This window comes from Hemiscyllium ocellatum, chromosome 7 (assembly GCF_020745735.1).
Source record: "Hemiscyllium ocellatum isolate sHemOce1 chromosome 7, sHemOce1.pat.X.cur, whole genome shotgun sequence".
NCBI lineage: Eukaryota > Metazoa > Chordata > Chondrichthyes > Orectolobiformes > Hemiscylliidae > Hemiscyllium > Hemiscyllium ocellatum.
The window spans coordinates 62,908,953-62,932,672 of NC_083407.1; the positions used below are offsets into that span (position 1 = coordinate 62,908,953).

A 23,720-nucleotide genomic window follows, 5' to 3' on the forward strand; every position below is an offset into this window, starting at 1 on the left:
TTTGGTGATATCATTTCCTGTTCGTTTTCTCAGGGGGTGGTAAATGGGATCCAAGTCAATGTGTTTGTTGATAGAGTTCCAGTTAGAATGCCATGCTTCTAGGAATTCTCACATGTGTCTCTGATGGATGTGTTGTCCCAGTCGAATTGGTGTTCTTCCTCACTTATGTATGGATACTAGTGATAGTGGGTCACATCTTTTTGTGGCTAATTATGTTCATGTATCCTGGTGGCTAGTTCTCTGCCTGTTTGTACAATGTAGTGTTTGTTACAGTTCTTACAAGGTATTTTATAAATTACATTAATTTTGCTTGTTGTCTGTATACGGTCCTTCAAGTTCATTAGCTGCTGTTTTAGTGTGTTGGTGGGTTTGTGGGCTACTATGATGCCAAGAGGTCTGAGTAGTCTGGCAGTCATTTCCAAGATGTCTTTGATGAGAGTGACTAGGGTTTCTGCTTGTTTGGATTTGTTGAAAACACAGTCCGCCAATTTCTCAGCAATTGAGGATAATATTCCATTTGCCTTCTTAATTACCTGTAGTCTTTGGAATTTTTTTACAATAATGAAAGCTGGGTCAATGAATATATTTAAGGTTGAGTTGACTTTTTTTTGTCAAGGGAGTCTATGGTTATAGGCAGGGAGGTAAAGTTAAAGCCAAGATTAAATCAGCCAGAAACTTACTGAGTGACAGAGCAGAAACAATGATCCTATTTCTTAATAACACTGGCTCAAAGTTCTTTAAAACTGACCAATTCAGGGTTTAGTAAAGAAGAGTAATTTCAGGATTGAAGCATTAATTCCATTTCTCTCTCTACACATGCTGCCCAACCTGCTGAGTTTCACCAGTATTTACTGTTATTTCTGAATTTGAATTTCTGCTCAAGTTTTTTGTTCTACTAGAAACTACTTTTGTTGCAGTTTGAATTGGTCCATTAACTGTTCATTTACCATCAAATCCTTTAGTCTACTTACACAATCTTTCTCAGTTTACGAAGTGGGTTTGCTTTACAATTCTGTCTTCAGACGAGAGTAGGTTGCTCTCAAACTCAATATGGAATTCTATTCTATTATTGGACGTAAAGATTATAACTTACTGGACCATATCATATCATGACAGAGAAAAGTAAAGATGGAAATTGTGGAAAAATGGTCATAATCTAGAATCACAGTATCCCTACAGTATGAAAAGAGGTCATTCAACCCATCAATTCCACACTGAAGATCATCCCACTCAGACCAAGTCTCCCTACCCTATTCCCATAACCCCACATGTACCCTGACAAATCTACCTAGCTTGCACATCCTAGACATTACAAGGCAATTTATCATGGCCAATCCAGCTATCCTGCACATTTTTCAACTCTGGAAGGAAACAGGTGCACTTAGTAGAAACCCACATAGACATTGCCTATGTGGAGTTTTCACATTCTCTCAATCACCCAAGGCAGGAATGAAACTTGGGTCCCTGGCATTGCGAGGCAGCAATACTGGCCACTGAGCCATCAATATCTTAGTAAATCTTAGATACATGGATCATGCCAAGGAACTGGAGAACTGCAAATGTCAAATCCTTGTTCAAAAAAGGCAAGGATAAGATGAGCAAATATACACCAGTCAATTTAACTTCAGTGGGTAATATAATAAAAATAATCTAAGACAAATTTAACAGTCATTTGGACAGTTGTAGATTAGTTAAGGGCTGCCAAAGATTTGTTAAAACAAAATGATCAGGCAGCATCCAAGGAACAGGAAATTCGACGTTTCAGGCATAAGCCCTTCATCAGGACGAAGGGCTTATGCCCGAAACGTCGAATTTCCTGTTCCTTGGATGCTGCCTGACGTGCTGCGCTTTTCCAGCAACACATTTTCAGCTCTGATCTCCAGCATCTGCAGATCTCACTTTCTCCTAAAACAAAATGATGTCATGCATAACAAACAGAGTTGATGATGTTCATCTGGGTACATGGACAATCAAAGAATATTTGATGAAATGTCACATAACACGTGAACAATTTGAAGCCCATGGAAAAAAAATGGATGGAAGTATTGTGGACATGAAATATAGATGAGTGACAGGAAAGAAACACTGGGGAATGATTTTTGTTTTGGACTGGAGAATATATATAAAGGCACTCTGTGGATCAGTACTACAACACTGCCTACAATCACACAAAACTTAGAAGTGTTGTGAATGGAAAGGGTAATGATAGACTTCATTTTGGTAGGGAGGAATGAGGAGACAAAATATAAAATAAAGCATATACATCCAAAGGAGTGATGGATTGTGGGTGCAAAAAATATTTGAAAGAGGCTGGAAAGGTGAAGAAATCCTGGACTTTATAAATGGAAACAGAGTACAAAAGGGAGTAATGGAGAGTCTTCAGAAAACACTGGCTCAGTCTCATTTAGATTGTGTCCCATCTGGCACTTCATTAAGGATGTACGCGTTAGAGATGGTTTAGGGAAAGAAAATGAAGAGAATTGTTCCAGGGATGAGGAACTTTATTTACTCAGACAGGTTCTGGACACTGGGACTTTATCAGAGATTCAGAGATAATTTGACAGTGAGTTCAAACCCACAAGATGTCTGAACAAAGTAGATAGTACAAAACTGTTTCCACTGGGAGAATACCAAATGAGGTAAAGGTTTTTTTTTAATGCAGAGAATGGTTGGTATCTGGAATTGTCTGCCTTAGATCATATTGGAAACGGATTCAACCATGGTTTTCAAAAGTGGATTGGATACTTATTAGAGAAGAGAAAATTTGCAAGGCTATGGGAAAAAAGAGCAAGAGTAGCAGAACTAGTTGTTTTGCTATTGCAGAGTATCAAACAGATACAATTGGCCAAATGGACCCCTTTTTTTTTGTAATTATTCGAAAATTCAATTTTCCCAGAGTAAGTTAATGAGATTACTAATTAAATTTGCCCTACTTCACAATACTAGACCTAAATCACTTCACAATACTTTATCCCGAGCTGTTTCACATACAGTATATTGTTCCAGGTGGTTTTTGGTAAACATATCTCAACCTATCTTCCAGACTAACTTTGCCAAACATTTTGCTGATGTGAAGATTAAATTTGCCCATAAATATTTTCTTTGTTATATGTTCCAATTTTTTTATTTAACACTTTTTCCAATAGTATAACAATAGTTTGGGACGCCTAGAAAATACACTCAGGAGCATTTTCCTACCGTATTATTCATCATCTCCTCCATACTATTCGACTTCCTTTTGTGACAAGGTTTTCGCTGCTGATTTTATGTCATCCTTTACTATCAGGACCATTCCTCCTCTTCCATTCTGCTAATCTCATTGAAATTTTACTTACTCTGAAACATTTATTTCCCAATCTTAGTGACCTTATAACCACGTTACTCTAATGGCTACAAAAACAAAACTAGCATTAGAATACTGTTCCAAACTTTACGTAGCTGATTTACTTAATACTACGTGTATTAACTCGTTAGCCTCATGGCACATACAGTATGCGTTTGACGAACATTGACTGCATCAATTTTTATTCTGCATTGTTGAACAATCATATGAAAATGCCCATGTTAAATGCCCAGGACTAAGATAACAAAAAGAATACACTGAAAATGTAATCATGAAAGTAGTTTAACTACTCCAAATCACACATGACCCAAAACTGTTTTGGTGATTTTCTATTGCCATGTATCTCGTAAGTAACTTGAGAGTTTAGTAAGAACCAAGAAGTTGATATCAAATTCTTACATTCATGTGATCTGGGTCAGTCATTTTAACAGTAATTTTCACTTATTTAAAATAAATACATTGCATTAGCAAACAAAGGACTAACAGACAATATATTTATACCACAAACTATTATTTCTATGTTAAGGCAAGCCAAAATAGATCAATATTTTGACTAAGTCTGCTCGTCCAGAAAATTTACTAAATAATACAGTATTCACAACATCAAATATGCTAGTAGAGTTTTAGAGATGTTGGTTAAATACCACTTTCTCTTTCAAATTATGGAATTTTTTTGAAGCATGCCTTTATTGTGATATTAATGTACAACTTAAAGACTGTGTTTATATCCAGGATGAGATGAGCTTAAAACAAATACACTGGTATTTTATTGTATTTATTAATCTAATAATATCATCACACATATATAAGCAAAAGGTCTAAAGAGTTCAATTTCAGATAATTTTAACATTGTACTGTCAGCCTCTGTTAGCAGCCATTTTCTTTTATTAAAGTAAAATAAAAACATGCATTGTAACAGATGGGGAAAAGTTCAAGGTATTAAATCCCAAATCACCAACTATGCCAGACCACCATCCTTTCATAATTCAGCCCCTTCTGTTGGAGATCTGAAAATATATTCCAGACAGATGACATGTTAACAGAATCATTTCATGGTTCAGTGTTTTCTCAGTATGATTTATCTCCATCTGCAGGTATTGGAGGGCCTATTCAGGAGATTTATGAGCAGCGTCCAAGAATCCATTTTAATAAGGGAGACATTGTGCCACATGGAGAAACAAACCATTAATGTCTGGTCCGATATGACTATCCGGTTATTATTTATAAAGCGATTTCTTTAAAAGAAAATAAATTTCTTGGTTCTAAAAGAGTTAAATAAGCAGGTTTTCAATATATCTAGCAACCTTATCAACAATCCTTCAATTTAGCTGAAACAAAATTTGAGAAAAATATTTAACAGGACTAAATAAAGATGCACATCCATTTGAAATTGGTTTCTTTCATGTAATACCCTCTCATTTTTCTGGTTTTGAAACATCCCAAAATAGAAACTGATTTTTTTGTCATCATTTAAAGTTTCAACTATTTAATGGAATTTGTCAATATTGCAAATCTGTATTCAGTTCTCCACCATAATTCGCAAGCCCAGTTTTACACAAATGTTGGAGAAACAAGATAAAATACTACTGAATATCAATTTTCACACACCATGTCATGTTCATTTCTAGGTTTTGGGTACGGTGGATGGAGATAACATTGTGATGCAGAGCTCTTGCCACCCTAATCTAAATATGAATAGAAGCCAATTAGAAATGCAAATTGTAACCAAAAGGGCCTGCGATAATAACTATATGATGGTGCAGATAAAAAGGTCAAAGCTTGTATTATTATGGCTTTTAAATTCTCATCAGCAATAAATAGCTGTAGGGAGGAAAGCAGCAATGAAGAACAAGTTATTTTTGATATGCAATGTGTTTGACTCCAGCATGAAAATCCTTGACAGTTAGTTTTTCATGCTTTGCCAATCATTTATTTCCTTAAAGAGGGATGCAAAATTAGTTGCCACTCAGATGCTGAATTGTTAACCACAATGAGTGAAAATTATGAGAGAAAATTAATTGAAATACGTAACTGATAAAAATTAAACTCCTTCTGGCTCTGGAAAATAATGTTCTAATCCTTTACCACTCCTCCATACACTCCCATTCCCATTCCAATTTATCCATTTTGTTTTTGATATTTCCGATCAGTTACACAGCTGGATGAGATGCAAGATCCATATTCTTATTTTGATTGGATTTCTGGTTTGCAATCCTGAGAATGGTCGTCTGTGAGCCACACAGGTATAATACAGAACAAGTTTATATACATGCTAACTGGTTACATTTAAAGATCATGATTAGCACCAAAAAGAAGTCACTCTCAAAAATGAACCCTTAGATACAACATATTTTAGTTACTGGGAACACTTTAATGCACTGAAAGCACCATGCAAGTGCAAATTATCCTCGCCTTTATAAATCTTGAATTAACTCTTAGAGTGCTTTCTCTCAGCAAAGCAGTACATATTTCATGTTATTATTTTAAAAAATAATATCTGCATTGAAGTTACACACTAAAACAAACTAATTAGAGTACTCAGAACATTGACACTATATATTCTCAACTTAAACCATGTTACCTGTAAATATCTCAACAATTAGTGTTTTATCAAAAACCAACATACCAATTCCCATGAACCTGCCCACCATTCAGACCCATTTAATTAATTAAATATTTTCATTATGATGAGCTTTTCCTTCTATTTAGTTTTTTTCTGTATTAATTTTTTGGCTCATTAATTCTCTCCTGTTCCTTCCATTAGATTGTCAATGTTACCACCTGGGCTATGTATTTTTCTACAAAGGGCAGAGAGCTAGGATAGCTCAAACCTGGACCCTTGATTAACACACTCGTCAGAGATCAAAAACTGTATTTATGGAGGGGATTATAATAAAGCATTTGCTCCTTTCAGAGCTGTACTGCAAATTACTGCAATGTTATATTTTGCTTAATGCATGGCTTGAGAGCTTCTGGAACTTGGTCATGCGAGAAATCATACGAACACCATAGTCAAAATGGAGAATTCAAATAAAATCCCCTGGATAGGAAGCATGTGTGTACTCTACCAGATACATCCAATATTCAGAAACTAATGTGTTAATGTCCAATTCTTTGGCAACATCTCATTTAACAAAAATAGCTAAAGCAGTACAGATGAAAGATATTTCATTTAATCTTACTTGCATATTTCACAAAAAAACTTCATAATATGCAATTATTTGCATCAAAAACATTTTTCTGATTTCATCATTGGTATAATCTTTCATACTTCATGTATAGAATTTAATAGGCAACAGTTATAAAACAGAAGTAAGCCAAGAGAGCCATCTACTGACATACCTTGGAATTTTAAAGAGTGCTTTCACAGGATGCAGATCAGACAAAGGTGGTTCACCATCACCAAGCTCAATTGCTGTGACACCTAATGACCATACATCACACCGACTATCATATGAGTAGTCCAACTGCTGTTCACAAGCAATGACCTGTTAATTAACAATATATTAAATTTCACAAGTTTATTTGCAATTTTACTAGTAGTTAGATTCAGGCATGCCAGAATTTTGTGCTTCATCAATTACGTGAAGGAAGTAAAGTCAAATTTCTATTACAGCTCTATGACATAGGTCACTACCATTTACCTAGGAGCATAACATTAATTATTACGTTGGCAAATAACACATATGCAAAATATAAAACCTGATTAGTATTCGTTCTGTCACAGTTCCAGCAGTGTGCAGCATAAAAAATCACTGTCATAAACCATTTTTTTGCCTTAACATTATAAAAATCTACAATTTTTAAAAATCTTATAAAATAGAATTATGTTACATTAATCACAACTATTTATAGTTATAAGGTATTTCTGTAGCACTTCCCTCATATCTTCACAATCATATCAAACAGATTTAATTCATTTATTTCAGTGAATATCAAACCTCTATACAACACACTTAGCTATACAACAATGAATTCAGAGATTACTTTTCAGAACTTTGTTTCAAAGAGATGAATGTCACCATGGAAGGATCTTCTCTGGGAAAATATGTAAAATTCTTAAAGTCAAATGGGAAATTCACATTTTTTTTTCATATGCAGTCATCTCATTGCATTCAGTGTATTCTTTTGTGTAGGTTCAACAAAATCAAACTGTCCTTACTGAAGGCACAGCTACAACATGAATGACCCCATTATACATCTGAAATTCTCACTATTAATAAAATAAATACAACTAATTATTCAACCTTGCTCACTCAAATGTGAAACTCACAACTCATTCTGTGAAAGTATTTACACAATAGGCCAAAATAATTTCTCTCCTAATACCAAGCGCAGGAAAATAGTCATAATTTTTCTGATAACTTTCTTTTATTTTTCATGGGATCAGACTCAAAGTTTCACCCCCACCCTCTGCCCCCAATTGGCAATTGTCTTTGATCTGAGTGGCACACCAGGACATGTCAGAGGACAGTTAAAAGACAATCACACTGTTATGGGTTTGGAGTCACAAGTAGACCAGACCAGGGGAGACCATTAATGAACTAGATGGATTTTTACAACAATCAACACTGGTTTCATGACCTCCATTACAGAGACTAGTTTTTAATTCCTGATGTACTAATTGAAGTTAAATTTCACTAGTTTTCAGAGTGGAGATCGAACACAAGTCCATAAAACTCATTTGAGCCTCTGGATTACTAGTCCAGTGACATTAGCTCCACTCACTATGCCACCACCTCTCCATATGGAAATGGTGCTGTGATGGTCATGCTTATAATACATTTACATCAACTTAAAGGTAGCATCAGAGTTTCCCAAAAGAAAGTCTTTTGATGCAAGATTCAGAAGTGATGAGTTCTATTTAAATATCCGGCACGGTGGCATTGGGGCCGGCACGGTGGCACATGGGGCCGGCACGGTGGCACAGTGGTTAGCACTGCTGCCTCACAGCGCCAGGGACCTGGGTTCAATTCCCACCTCAGGCGACTGACTGTGTGGAGTTTGCACGTTCTCCCCGTGTCTGCGTGGGTTTCCTCCGGGTGCTCCGGTTTCCTCCCACAGTCCAAAGATGTGCGGGTCAGGTGAATTGGCCATGCTAAAATTGCCCCTAGTGTTAGGTAAGGGGTATGGGTGGGTTGCGCTTCGGCGGGTCGGTGTGGACTTGTTGGGCTGAAGGGCCTGGTTCCACACTGTAGGTAATCTAATCCTACTGTTCTTCAAGATGTGCAGATTTGCAAAATGATTTCAAAGTATCATAATGCTATCAGATTTCTGCCTGACTTGAGCATACTGTGCAGTCTCTAAAGACATTGATTTCTTTTTATTTGTTGTGACAGTAATTGAAATTTCTGCACCCAAATTAACATTTTAAACATTTTTTTCAAATCCAAAAAATAAGGTATTATGCAATTAACAGACGTATTGCTTGAAATTCTCTCATTATTATGAATATTTTTGAAAATATCTTTGTTAGGCATTTTTTAACTTGCAAGCTTTCAGCCTCTCTTAAAATCAATTTTTGCCCTTGATATATTTAGTCAGAAAGGTGACTCAACACACTGAAAATAGGTCCTGCACTCTGGGCATGTCTAAATTGCATAATTCCCCAGAAGGCATACAGAACTTTAGTGAGCCAAACAATAGAGTCTGAGAAAATGGCACGAATAAAAACAAATGTGTTTAGTTTCCAAAATTATTTGAAAAACTATGCAAAAATATTTAACAGTTTTATACATGCATTTTTTGTGAAGTGTTTGTGTGTTGAGAAAAAATATAATGCACAGATGGACAGAAAGAACAATCTCGGAAATAATCAAAAACACTCTAAGATCAAAAATCTATGCACCCACCAGAGCTTACAAGCACGGACTGCTCCAGGCTTTTCAGAGGCAGTGGAAGACCAATTTACCTGCAAAATTGTATGGACCAGACCATATTCCTCCCCCTCCCCTCAAAACTACTGTAAAAAGATAGCCTTATTTGAAGGCAAGTGTAAGGTGCTGTGTTCCAGATGTGATTCGGTTGGTCCACCGATAAACTTTAATCAAAACAATCTTTATTCTTAAAACACAGTTAAAATATTTAAAACAATGTAACTTTTTTGAATTACCTAACAAGATAATGTATTATTTAACTACTAATTATCATTTTTCCCAATGTAGGCAACATCCCATAAACACACCATTTGCCCAAGATACAATTCAGCAAAGCAGTTATGATTCTCATGTGCTGTCACACTCCAATCCAGAAGAAACAAACAATCTGCTCCTTTTGATTCTTAAGAGGAAGCCTCACTGTCTAAGACTTCACTCTAACAGCAGGAAATGCAAGCTCTTAGCTCAGCTGCCAGCAGAAACCTTTTCACTAACCAAAGGCAAGACTAAAAGCTTTTTTTGGGTTTGAGTGAACCCTGACCTTGCCCACACATGGACTTTTGTCTCATTTTAAAAAAAACACTCAGGAAGAACTCAAAAGCTGTTTGTCTGAAGGAGGTATTTCAGCGCCATTCTGACAAAACAGCACAGAACATGTCTCTCTTAAAGGCACAGTACCTTCAGAATAACTATTTCACATTCAAGCTAATTTTAGGATTCAAGTGGTTTATAAACCAAAATCTTCATCAGAGTTGAAGTGTGAAGGGGACAACATTGATACTAGTGTACAGCCACTACCCCAGGCACCCTAAACCCACTATCCCCAGGTAGCCCCCCTTCCCACTTCCAAACTATAGCGTAAGTGCTGTCCCCGTCACATTTCAGCGCTGATGAAAAATCATCCAGACTCGAAATGATAGCTTGCTCTCTCTCTCCATGGATGCTGTCTGATCCCCTGTGATCTCAAGCATTTATTGTTTTCAGTACAGATTCCAGCATCTGCAGTAACTTCTTCCTACATTTTACTTAATCTTCTGCCACATCACTTCAAGGAATGCCTACCCAGAAAAAGTTTTCCTCCCCCCTCCAACAAGAATGTCAGTTGACTCTTTCACTGTGTACATCCTCACTGTTCTCCATTTCACTGCTGATATTGGACAAGGCTTTTGCCAAAACTTGCTTCCACAGCCATGTTTCCTTTCTCAGCGACTGCTACCCTCTAGGACACCCTAGTCCATTGCACAACCATCACTACTCCTCTCCACAGCACCTTTCCATGTAACTGCAGAAGATGCACCACCTTCCCCTTCATCTCCTCCCTGCTCACCATCCAAGTTCTGAATACAGCTGTATTTCATCTGTACCTCCTCCAATCTTGTGTATCGTATTTACTGCATCCAATGTGGCAGACTCTACTTTGAAAAAAAAACACTGACTGGGTGACTGCTTTATGGAACACCTGCAGTCTGTGCATGAGCACGACCCTGACCTTCCCATAACTGGTCATTTTAACACAGCATCCTGCTCACATGTCCACAGATCTGCCCTTGGCATAGATCACAGATCATAGAATCCCTAGAGTGTGTAAAAAGGTCATTTGACCCAACAAGTCCACATCGACCCTCTGAAGAGTAACCCACCCAGACCCATTCTCCTACCCTATTACTCTCCCCATGAATGATGCATCTAACCTGCATATCCCTGAACATTATGGGCAATTTAGCATGGCCAATTCACCTAACCTGTACATCTTTGGACTGTGGAAGGAAACCGGAGCACCCAGAGGAAATCCACGCAGACATGGAGAGAATGTACAAACTCCACACAGTCACCCAAGGCTGGAATAAAACCCGGGTCCTTGGTGCTGTGAGGATGCAGTGCCACCACTGGGTCACTGTGCCGCCCTTATTCACTGTTCCAGGGAATCACAACGCAAACTGGAGGAACATCTCATCTTCAGACTAGGCACTTTATAACCTTCTGGACATAATATTGAGTTCAACACCTTTAAATTGTGAACATTTCTTCCCTTCCTTTTAACTTGTTATCATGTCCTCCCCTCCCCTCCACCTTTCCTGAAGAAGGGCTTATGCCCGAAACGTTGATTCTCCTGCTCCTCGGATGCTGCCTGGCCTGCTGGGTTTTTCCAGCGTCACATTTTTCAACTCTAGTCTCCAGCATCTGCAGTCCTCACTTTCCCCTCCACCCATCCCACTTACTATCCTTGCGAATTTGGCAGGAGACACACCATTGTTCTGCTATTCTCACATTCTAATCACTTAAGCTGAACTATCAACATCTGTTTTTCTTCACCGGCACCCTATACCCACTATCCCCAATGCTCATCCTCCCCTCACCCCCCTCCAAAAATCTATATTCTGTTTTATCATTGTTTGATATCTGGCCGACAATGGTGGTGACATCAGCCAACATGTAGGTGGAGTTTGGATGACATTTGGCCACACAATCAATATATTTGTCAAATTTGAACTCTGATATTCAAGTTATAACCAATACACTTATTACATGAATTCATTTTGTTAGCAAATAATTTATAAAGAGCAAAGCTTATCAAATCAGAGTACAACGGGATCTTGATCAAATGGGTCAGTGGGCTGAGAAGTGGCAGATGGAGTTTAATTTAGATAAATATGAGGTGCTGCATTTTGGAAAAAACAAATCTTAGCAGCACTTATATGCTTAATGGTAAGGTCCTATGGAGTGTTGCGGAACAAAAAGACCTTGGAGTGCAGGTTCATAGCTCCTTGAATGTAGAGTCACAGCAAGATAAGATAGTGATGAAGGTTTTTTGTATGCTTTCCTTTGTTGGACAGAGGATTGTGTTTAGGAGTTGGGAGGTCATGTTGCAGCTGCACATGATATTGGTTAGGTCACTTTTCGACTACTGTGTGCAATTCTGGTCTCCTTCCTATCAGAAGGATGTTGTGAAACTTGAAAGGGTTCAGAAAAGACTTACAAAGATGTTGCCAGGGTTGAAGGATTTGAGCTATAGGGAGAGGTTGAATAGGTTGGGGCTGTTTTCCCTGGAGCTTCAGAGGCTGAGGGGTGACCTTATGGATCAGACTGCATCTCAGCGTTACTCACACTCACTTGGTGTCTACCTGGATTCTCACAGCATCCTCCCTTGCTTTGCTAATTTGCACAACCACGCATCTTGTTTTGCTGGTCAGCAGTCCCTAGTCAAGGGGACAGACATGTTGCAGTACAGTAGTGTGCTATGTGAACCTCACACCTGCATCCCATGTGCCACAATGTCTAGAAATCTTGGGGGACAAGCCCTCACTGAAGTCCATGGAGGTATTCATCAGTCAGGGGGTCAATGTGCTATTAGTCAAGTGCAGCCTCAGATACCAGACCACAGTCAGTTACAGATTACGAACGTCTAGTCAAAGTTATCATATTTGAGGGGAGAGTGCTGTTCACATTATCCTGGTGGTTTGGCCAAGCTATTCCAGGGCTTTGGATGGTCCAGACACGCTAACAGTCCTTATTTCTAGAGGTGAGGGGGCCTTCCTCAGTTGTAACTTTCAATGGTTGGAGCTGGGCAGGCAGTGTGGAGATGGTAGCCCTGCTTAACTTTTCAGTGTCCTTGCAGGAGTGCTAATAAGGATGGAGCACCTGGAGTACATGTCAGGCTCCCTGACAAGGAGACAGTCCCCTTGTTTCCATGTCTGTCTCTCGAGGAAGGAACATCTGGACTGAGCATCACATTCCTTGTCCCCCTATTGCTGTGCCTTTGTTCCTGAGGACAAATGATTTGGGTGACACAGTGCAGGTCAGTGCACCTCACTAGCAGACATGGTGGGTGTTGGAACTGGCTTCCTTGGCACCTCCCAACCTGCCCATTGAAGCAGCCAGATGATCATATGTGTAGCTGCACTCCTGCAGCATTTGGGCAATGAGTGGCACAGTGTCCCATATTTCCATCTTATGTTCTTGATCTACCCTGTGCATGTAGATAACTTCCCTGACTGCCAATACCTCGAGGCCCTCTCCTGCCTAACACAAAGAATAAACCATTTATTAAACAAGAGAACAAACTATTACACTGTATAAAAAAGGTTGGAAAGATTTCATTACAGACAAAGAAAATTAAATTCATTCTATTCCTTTTATCCCAGCAGTACCCTTACACTTTATGAGGAGTTGCCACTCTCTCCATACAAAGGTTTCTTGGACAGACTGGCACAACTGCAACCAGTTTCCTTCAAATAAGTTTCCATACATTCACAAGACACTCTGTACTTTAGCTCTCATCTCTCCTGGAGATACCCAAAACAAACTGCAAAGGAAAATCACTATTACTTCACCTTCAGTGCAAACACACAGGGGTTCTAAGCTGACTTTCCTGCAAATTCTCTATGGTACACTGCACAGACGACTGACTGACTGATTTCTTTTTTAGATCTTTCATTTTTTTCTGTGCCCCTGATTCCCTGTCAGTGGATAACAGGACTTTTAAAAATTCTCTTTTAGAATGCACAACTGACACCCACGTTTTGAATGTAAGAGTTGTTAAACTTAAATCAAATCGCATGCACACAAACAGGTCTCTGGTCTTCTCATCACCAAACCCACAAAAAACAGTCCAAAACTATCATCTGTTTGTAACACCCAAAAAAAGCTAGACATTAGTTAAACTTAAAGTTATACATTATGTGACAAAACTGCTCCTTTAACAAAATTATGCAGTCCTTGGCTTTTTTTCAAGAGAGGTCATAAACGATACAGTTCCAAAAGTCTGGAGGTGAAAGGTTTTAGGGCCAATTTGATAATAGCTAACAGATACTGCCTCAGACAGAGGGTTTCAAGTTTAAAGAAAAACACTTGTACAATGAAAGGGTTGTGGCCAGTTCTCCCAGCTCAGCTTTTCTCTGGACCCACAGAAGCAGCTCCAAATTGGTACTCTCTCTGATTTCTATCTTGTAAGAACTTGTATTTGATTTTACTTTTTGTGCCAAAGGGTGTTTATGGGGCTTGTTCCAAGTATTTGGAACAGCATCATTACATTGGGATGATCTGTTGAGTTTTTGGAGAGTTTAAGTTATTTGGTATTCTGTTTTCTGTTGTTTGTGTTTCATTCAGTATTCTTGTAAATAAATGTTTTGATTAAAACTAAGTAGTTTGACTGCTAATTCTCTCCTGGAATATCCACTTTATACCTGCTTGAAACAACTAGCAAAGTAGGGTCTGGCTACTTTCCTGAAATGTTTTGAGAGGTCTCACTTGGTCCATAACAATTGTTCCTAACAACCAGAGCTCTCTGGTTAAAATTGGTATTGAAATACACATTAAATGCAAAATGCAATTGCATAATGATCAGAAATGTGATCTTGAATTTGTAATAAATAGATCTGAAGAATTTGGTTGAAGATGATCATTTTGAGTGTCTCAATTTTTATTTGGTGGTAATTGTGGTTCATCAGTCTGACAACAAAGTCAGTGGAAGAATGTTATCAGGCACCAGAGTGGAAGACACCAGCAGCATATCAGAATTTCAAGAGAGTGGGTGCAGAGGTGAGTGCAATGGCCATCACGAAGGACATGGAGGAAAAGCTGGAAGTTTGAAGGTGGGTAAATCACCCGAATTAGATGGACTACACCCCGGAGTTCTGAAGGAGCCAGCTGAGGAGATTGTGGAAGTTTCAGTATGATATTTCAAGAATCAGTGGAGTCACAGAGGATCTCAGAGAACTAGAGAATGGCTAATGTAACACCTCTGTTTATGAAGAGAGGCAAAAGACAGAAAATTATAAGCCAATTAGCCTGGGCTCGGTCATTGGCAAGATTTTAGAGTCCTTTATTAAGGTTGAGGTTACAGAATACAGTGGAACCTCGATTATCAAATACCAATTATCCAAAAATCGGATTATCCGAAGGAAATCTCGTGGTCCCGATAGAAACATTACATCATAGACGTGTTTAAACACTGATCGAGTCTTTTGTTTACAATGATTAAATAGGCACCATCTCCAAATGACTGACCTCCCACCCTCTCTCACCCACACTTTCCATAGAGTTCTACAGAGAAGTGTACTCTAAACCCCCCACTCCCCGGCCTGCCCCAGATAATCTCTCCAACATTGTCCTGTACAGGGCAGAGGTGGAATCTGTCAAAAAGTTGCAGTAAAAAGTGTGTGCGCGTGCGCTATTTGGAGATTTACCCCACAAAGGCAACTGCTGTTGGTGTCCAGTCCAGCTGTCCCGGAGAGAGGCGGGGGTAGTGCTGGACGGGGATGAGGGGGGAGGGGGAATGCTGGACAGGGATGGGGGTCAGGGTATTGCTGGATGGGGATGAGGGGTCAGGGATTGGGGGCAGGGGCAGTGCTGGACAGGGATGGGGGGAATGTTGGACAGGAATTGGGGGGCAGGGACAGTGCTGGACAGGGATGAGGGGGCAGGGGGAATGATGGATAGGTGTGGGGGGGGCAGAGCTTGACGGGGATGAGAGTGTGGGGGGGAATGCTGGACCGGGATGTGGGATTGGGTGGGGATAGTGCTGGACGGGGATGACGGGGCAGGGGGTAATGCTGGATGGGGGTGAAGGGGTGGAGGCAGTGCTGTACGGGGTGACGGGGCAGGGGTAATGCTGGACGGGGATGAGGGGGCAGGGAATAACACTGGATGGGGACGAGGGGGCGGGGGAATGCTGGATGGGAATGGGGTGCGGGGGACAGTGCTGGATGGGGATGTGGGGTGGCGGATGGTGTTGAAAGGGGCGTGGAGGTGGTGTCGGGACAGGGATAGGTTGTTTTGGGGGTAGAGCCGGGGGTGAGGAGTGGGGGGCGGGGGGCAGTGTCGTGGGGCATGGGGAGGTGTTGGAAGGGGGTAGTGTTGAGAGGAGGGGGGCTCGAGCATGGCGTGCTGCTGCAGTCTCCTGAACGGGGAGCAGACTTTTAAAGCTCTGAGCCCCAGAGGAAAGGCATTTAATCGATTAACCAAATAATCGATTATCTGAATGAAATAGTGCCCGCCCACCTCATTCAGATAATCGATGTTCCCCTATACTTGGAAATGCACGATAAAATAGGGCTGAATCAGCAAAGCTTTGTGTAGGAGAGGTCATCCCTGACAAATCTGTTACAATTCTTTAAGGAGGTAATGAGCAAATTAGACAAAGGAGAGCCAGTGGACGTAATCCTTTTGAATTTCCAGGTCTTTGACAAAGTGCTGTATAGGAGGCTACTAAATAAGATAAGAATCCACATTGTCAGGAGCAAGGTAGTAGCATGGTTAGAGGATTAACTGACTGGCAGAAGACAGAGAGTAGGAACAAAGGAGTCTTTTTTGGGCTGGCAGCTGGTGACTAGTAGAGTTCCACAGGGGTCCTGTTGGGACCACAACTATTCATGTTATACATTAATGTTCTGGAGGAAGCAACTGAGGCCATTATTGCTAAGTTTGCAGACAACACTAAGATAAGTGGAGGGACAAGTAGTGTTGAAGAAGCAGGGAGACTGCAGATGGGCTTAGACAGGCTAGGAGACTGGGCGAAGATGTGGCAGATGGAATACAATGAGAGAAAGTGTGAAGTTATGCACTTTAGTAGAAAGAGGAGCCTGAGTTTAGGATTCCCTTAAGGTTAACATGCAGGCTTAGTTGGCATTTCGGAAGGTAAATGCAATATTAACATTCATTTTGACAGGGCTACAATATAAGAGCAGGGATGTTCTGCTGAGGCTGGGTAAGGCTCTAGCAGGATTGCATTTGGAATATTGTGAACAATATCCTGTATCTAAGAAAGAGTGTGCTGGCCTCGGAGGGTTCCAGAGGAGGTTTCAAGAAATGATCCCAGGAATGGAGGGCTTGTCATATGAGGAGTGGTTTAGGACTCTGGGTCTGTACTTGACAGAGTTGAGAAGAATGAGGAGAGAACTCATTGAAACATATGGAATACTGTGAGGTTTGGATAGAGCGGACATGGAGAAGATGTTTCCACTAGTAGGACAGACCAGTTCCTGAGTGTTAGAGTGAAAGAACAACTCTTTAAAACTAAGATGAGGAGGAATTTCTTCAGCCAAAATCTGCGTAACTTACTGCTGCAGAGAGCTGTGGAGACAGATTCTCTGAGTGTCTTTAAGGCAGAGATACATAGTTTCTTGATTAGTAACAGGATTAAAGGCTACAGGGGGGAAATAGGAGAATGATGTTGAGAAACATATTAGCATGATTGAATGACAAAGCAGACTTGTTGCCAATCCTTAGTTGTCGTCAGGTGGTGGACTTCCTTCTTGAATCTCTACAGTCCATCTACTGTAGGTAGACCCACAATGGAGATAGGGAGGAACTCCATAGGCCAATTCTGACTTGAAGAAACTGAAGTTACAGTGATAGACTTTCATGTCAGGTTGGTAAGTAGCTTGGAGGGGAACTTGCAGGTGGTAATGTTCCTCTCTGCTGCCTTATCCATCTAGATGGAACTGGTCATGGGTTTGAAAGGAGCTGTTTAAGGATCTTTGGTGAATTTCTGCAGTACATCCTGTACATGGCACACACTGAGCATCAGTGCTGGAGCAATTGGATGCTTATCAATGTGATGTCAATCAAATGGGCTGCATTACTCTGATGGTATCAAGCTTCTTGCGTGTTGATGAAGCCACACTCATTCAGGCAAGTGGGAAGTATTGCATCACTCTCCTGATTTATGCCTTGGTGAACAGGCTTTGAGGAACCAGGAGGAGAGTTTCTAATTGCAGAACCTGTTCCTGCTGCCAATGTATTCAGATGACAGTCCAGTTCAGGTTCTGGTCAATGATAACCCTCAGGATGTTGATAGTGGTGGATTCAGTGATGCTAATGCCTGATGAAGGGCTTTTGCCTGAAACGTCGATTTTCCTGCTCCTCGGATGCTGCCTGACCTGCTGTGTTTTTCCAGCACCACTCTAATTTAGACCCTAACACCATTGAATGTCAAGCAATGAAGGTTAGATTCTCTCTTGTTGGAAGTTGTCATGACATGGCACTTGTGTGGCAAAAATGCTGTTTGCTATTTTTCAGGCCAAACCCGGGTATTGTTCAAGTCTTGTTAGATTGGACATGGACTTCAGCATCTGAGTAGTCACAAATGGTGCTGAACATTGTGCAATCATCAGTAAATATGCCCTTTCAGATCACAACCATCTTCCTTTGTGCCAGGTATGACACTAACCGTAGGTTTCTCTCTGATTCCCACTGATGCTAATATTTCGGGTTCTAGATGCCACATTTGTTCAAATGTAGCCTTGATGTTAAGGGGAGTCACTCTCACTTCACCTCCTTTTTTTTCCAATCTCTGAACTAGGAACTGTGTGTTCCAGCAGAACCCAAACTAGACATCATGAGCCATTGTTCTTGAACAGTTTGATAGCACTGTTGATAGACCTTCCATCACTTTACTGATGATAAAGAGTAGACTGAATGTGTCATGAATGGCCAGGTTGGATTTCTTCTGCTTTTTGTGTACAGGAATCATGAGCAATTTCCTACTTGGTGGGTAAATGCCATTATTGTAGCTGTACTGCAAAAGATTAGCCACAGTTGCAGTAAGTTCTGGACAACAGGTCTTCAGTACTATTGCCAGAATGTTGTTAGGACCTATACCTTTGCCATATTCAGTGCTCATAATCATTTCTTGATATTACATGACATGAGTCAAATTATCTGAAGGCTGGCAACTGTTTTGCTGGTGGATCATCCACTCAGCACTTCCAGCTGAAGATTGCTGAAAATGCTTCAGCCTTATGCTGGGCTTCCCCATCATTGAGAATGGGATACTTATGTAACCTCCACCTCCAGTGAGATTTTTAATTGCCCATGACAACACAACTGGGTGTGGCAGGACTGCAGTTTAGATTTGATCCATTGCCCATGGCATTGCTTAGCTCTGTCTAACATTTGCAGCTTATATTGTTTGGCACACAAGTAGTCCTTGTTGTGTAGCTTCATTAGTTTTATACATCATTTTATGTGTGCTAGTGCTGTTCTTTGAATGCCCTACACTCCTGATTCAACCAAGATTGATGATGATGGTAGAGTGGGGGATATGTCAGGCCATGAGGTTGCAGTTCATACACAGAGTGTAATTCTGCTGCTGGTAGCCCCCAAAACTTCATATGCATGCCCAGTCTTGATTTGCTAGATCTAATCAAAGAGTGTCGCATTTAGAATGGTGATGGTGCCACATAACATGATGGAAGGTCCTGTCAAATTGAAGACAGGGCGTCATCTCCTAAAAGACTGTTCTGTGATCACTCATATTGATGTAGTCATAGACAGATACATCAGCAGCAAGCAGATTGGTGAAGATCAGGTCAAGCATATTTTTCCCTCGAAGGCTCCCTCACCACCTGCTACAGACCCAATCTAGCAGCTATGTCCTTTAGAACACAACCAGCTTGATCAGTCATGCTGCTGCCAAGCCACTCTTGGTAATCCCCACCAGACTACATTCTGCCCTACAGCAACTTTCAGTACTTCTTCTCTGCGAGGTACAACATGGGGGAATATTGAAGGTGGCGGAGGTGTAAATGACAATCAGCAGGAGATTTCCTTGTCAATGTTTACATGTTGCCAAGATATTTCATGGGGTGGACAGCTTATATCGATGACTCCAAAGGTGACTCACTCCTGACTGTATACCACAAAAGAACAATGCACCAGTCATCCAGAATGTCATTTTTTACTTCAATCAAGGTAAATCTAATTTTGTGACAAGGGCAGAAAACTTAACAGATCAATTTAAACAGAGAATTGTGGGAAAAGTGAGCAGATTTGGCAGGTGATGAAAACATTGGAAAGGAAAGGAAGGCTGGAACTGGGGTTAGAGAATGCAAAGTCAGAGAAGTCAAGTGTGTGTTTTTTGAGGAGGTGATGATGGTGGCAGATATTGCCAACATTAACTTTGCTGGTTCTAGACAGCATGTTGTTTGGGAGGTTAAAAATTTTTGTGAACCTTGTGAACTTATCAAAAGGTGGTTTAATGGCCAATGCATTACAACAGAGAGCATCACATCAGACAGTGCATCCCAGTTTAACATTACACTTACTGGAGACACTTGTGGAGCATTTCTAGCAGAGGAATTTGTCACACAGTTGTTCTGAAGAAGAGTCACTGGACTCGAAATGTTAACTCTGTTTTCTCTCCTCAGATACTGCTGAATATGCTGAGTACTCCAGCAGTTTTTGTTTCAGATCTCCAGCATCTGCAGATCTTTGCTTTATTTTACTCACATACAAAGTGTTTTTTTTACCATTGTTGTTGCAGTATATCTTATAAGAATATAAACAAAACTCAATGTTACAGTTAGCCAATGCCATCCCTGATCTACTCAGGTTTCCTTCTTCGCAATATTTGTCTCAAACATTCAGAAGTGAATGCATGTTAAAAATTAAGAGTCAGGATCCAAGATGGCAGTGATCTGATAGGTCTGCCATGCTGAGCTCTACACCAAAACCCAAGTAAGGTGGGCTCATTTGTAATTTTTGTTATTTCTTTGTTTCCTTTGGGTAAAAAGTGTGGTTATTGCTTTCATTGAAGATGAATGGGATTGATGCATGGAGGGGACAGGGTGGGAACCCACTTTTAACTCTCACATGTGTAAATAATAGGTTTTCTTTGTTTCTGTATTGCTTGGGTTTGGGGCATGGCCATAGCCAGAAGGAACCAGGATGGTTGAAAGTCTGAAACGAGTGCCATCGATGGGCGAGGAGAGAAATCTCCAGCGATTTGTTGTTTATATGTTTGTTTGTTTAATTTAAGAGTAGTGGTCAGTGTTTTTTTAGTTTTGGTAGTACCTGTAATGGTAGTTTTTAGATTTTATAAATTTTGTAGTGATCACTCGGCACAACATGAGTAAGCTTCTTCCATTCGGGGTGGGGACTACAAGCTGCTCTGGCCGGTCATGATTAGTGGTTCGTTTAGATGGTGCACCTGGAACATAAAAGGGAGCCATTCCCCAATCAAAAGAAAGAAGGTGCTCTCAAACCTCAGAAAGGAAAGGGTTGACATCACCCTGTTACAGAAAACACACTTGAATGACAAGGAACATTTGAAGTTACAGCAGGGAGGATTTGATAGGGTATTCTTCTCCTCTTTCAATTCTAAAAGCAGAGGAGTGGCCATACAAGTACAAAGGAATCTCCCATTCCAGATAATAGAACAAATTAAGGATGAACATGAATGCTTCATCATCTTCATAGGTGCCCTCTTATTAAATTTACCAAGGGTATGGTGGGGGTGGATCTCCCAGACTCTAAGCGATACCAAATAAGTGCCCTATTGTCCAATGTGAGAGATTGGGCGTATAAGGATCCAACGCCGATATGGCTTGATATTGAGGCCTCTCAGGCAAGGTGCCCTCTCCTTTACTTGCTGTTTATGGACTCGATGAAATCTATTGTTGAGCATTGTAAAGACCTGATAATTATGAACACGGTCAAAGTATGGAGAATGATGCGGCAGGGCGAAGGCAATTTACATAAGATGTCATTGTTTCCCCCCCACCCCACCCCTCCCCGACCCAGGTGGGGCCCCAGGATTTAGGCCAGGGCCAATGGAATCGGTCTTTAAAGCATTGTAGGTTAAGGGAGTCTCCTGTTTGAGACACTTATTTGAGGGAGAGATCCCGATGTCTTTCGACCAACTAAGTGACAAATATGGGCTGCCTAGTAAGGACCTTTTCCATTATTTTCAGATTAGGGATTATATACAGAGAAGGACCATACTTATTGCTCAGCCCTATAAGTCTGACATGGAAAGAAGAGTGCTGTGGTGTGCGGGCACTCTCTCAGTCAGTATTCTATATCATCTACAGTGAGGGAGCACCTTGGAAAATATGGAAAGACTCTACAGAGTCTGGAATCAGGAATTAGGAGTAGAAATTTTATTTGAAACGTAGGAGAACATATTGGAGGATGTGAAGAAAATCTTAATATGCAATAAAGTGAAGGCTATGCAGTTGAAGACTCTTCACAGGGTCCATATGACCCCGGAGTGATTAGCAAAGTTCAAGAAAGGAGTATCTCCACAGTACCCTAAATGTAAAATAAGCACAGGCACACTTATTCATGGTCTATGGTCGTGTCATAAGATTCATAATTGCTGGGGTGCAATGGCGAGTGAATTGGAGGGGATCCTGGGAATTGAAGTTATGGTAGATCCAGTATCCCCTCTTTTGAGACTGCCGAACTACCTTCACTAGATGAAGACAGGAAGAAGTTATTCAACATTCTTATGTATTGTGCAAGGAAGAACACTTTAATAAACTGGATCTCAGAAAACCTCCCAGGTCTCATGGGATGACGCAAACTAGTGATGGAGCAGGGCCCCAAAGATTATCTTACGTGGTGCAACAGAAAACAGAACTATTTTATAAGATGTGGCGGGCCTTTCTAAATTACATAGACATGGACCTGTCAGCCATATTGATATAGCCATGAAGGCCGGATTTGGCAGTCTGGGGACCCTGGGGGGAGGAAGCTTGATAAACACCGGTATAATAACTGATGCTCCCATGGACAGAAGCCTCAGTAGGGTGCATTAAGTGGTGTAATTTAGTTTAATTTAATTTACTTTCAGTTAAGTTAGTCCAATGTGATTTTATCTAAATTGATTTAATCTAAGTTAGGTTAGTCTAGTACAATTTAAGTTAATTTAAACTAATTTGCTCAGTACAGTCATGTATTGAATCTTAATGTGGAAAGATTATTTTGTACCTCTGTGATCGTTTTGGTTTGTTCTGTACAATAGGAGGTAGTTTATTGTTAATGTTTTTGTAATATAAGATTACTATATTACTTTTTGTATTTTTATAATTTTGTAAAAAAGACCTTTTTCAATAAAAAAATTTAAGAACAACCCACCTCAGGTGCCATCCAAAAGGGAGTACCCACAGAAGTGTTTCGACGTAATCTAGCATTTGTCAGCTTAGCTGAGACACCTATTTAACAAAAGTACAAAATTAATATTGTAATCCAAAAATACACAATGTATTGTTTTCTTTTCAAATAAAAAAAAGCATTGATGTGATTAAAATACTCACTTTAATATTTATTGTGAGTTTTCAGTCCCCAACAGAGGCAGATGCTTAAACTTACTAACCATTTGAAAGGTTAATCAGCTCTTCGGAACTTTCTTTATGGCAAAATATTTCACCAAATTAAAGAAAAGACACTAAGACTGAGTAACATGCCACCCAAGTAGAACACAGAACTGGTGTGGTGATGGTTGTCATGGAGAAAAATATCAGCCTCACAGGCGGTTGACATGGAGAGGCACATACCACGTGCTTGTTACCTTAAATTAGTAAAATGTAGTTATTACTAATTCTTCAAGGAATTTTTGTTCTACATTTTCCCACTCTGAGCAATTTACCTTCAGGAACTAAGCAATTAAATGGAACAGTTATATTTGGTGCCAAGTCCATTCTACCTAGTCCACAGAGGGACTTGACTTGCCGTAGGCTAATCAGTTATTTCACAAAGAACTATCAATCCCTTTGAGC

General features: G+C 40.2%; 1 protein-coding gene across 1 annotated transcript in view; it reads right to left on the bottom strand.

The window, feature by feature from the left end:
• Positions 1 to 23,720, bottom strand: part of myo3b (myosin IIIB) — a 568,489-nt gene that overhangs the window by 466,270 nt on the left and 78,499 nt on the right. Inside the window, exons 6-7 of the mRNA XM_060827913.1 lie at positions 23,080 to 23,156; positions 6,686 to 6,831 (exon numbers count right to left, since the gene is read on the bottom strand). Coding sequence (XP_060683896.1) covers positions 6,686 to 6,831; positions 23,080 to 23,156 — 223 coding nt within the window. The remainder of the gene's footprint in view (positions 1 to 6,685; positions 6,832 to 23,079; positions 23,157 to 23,720) is intronic.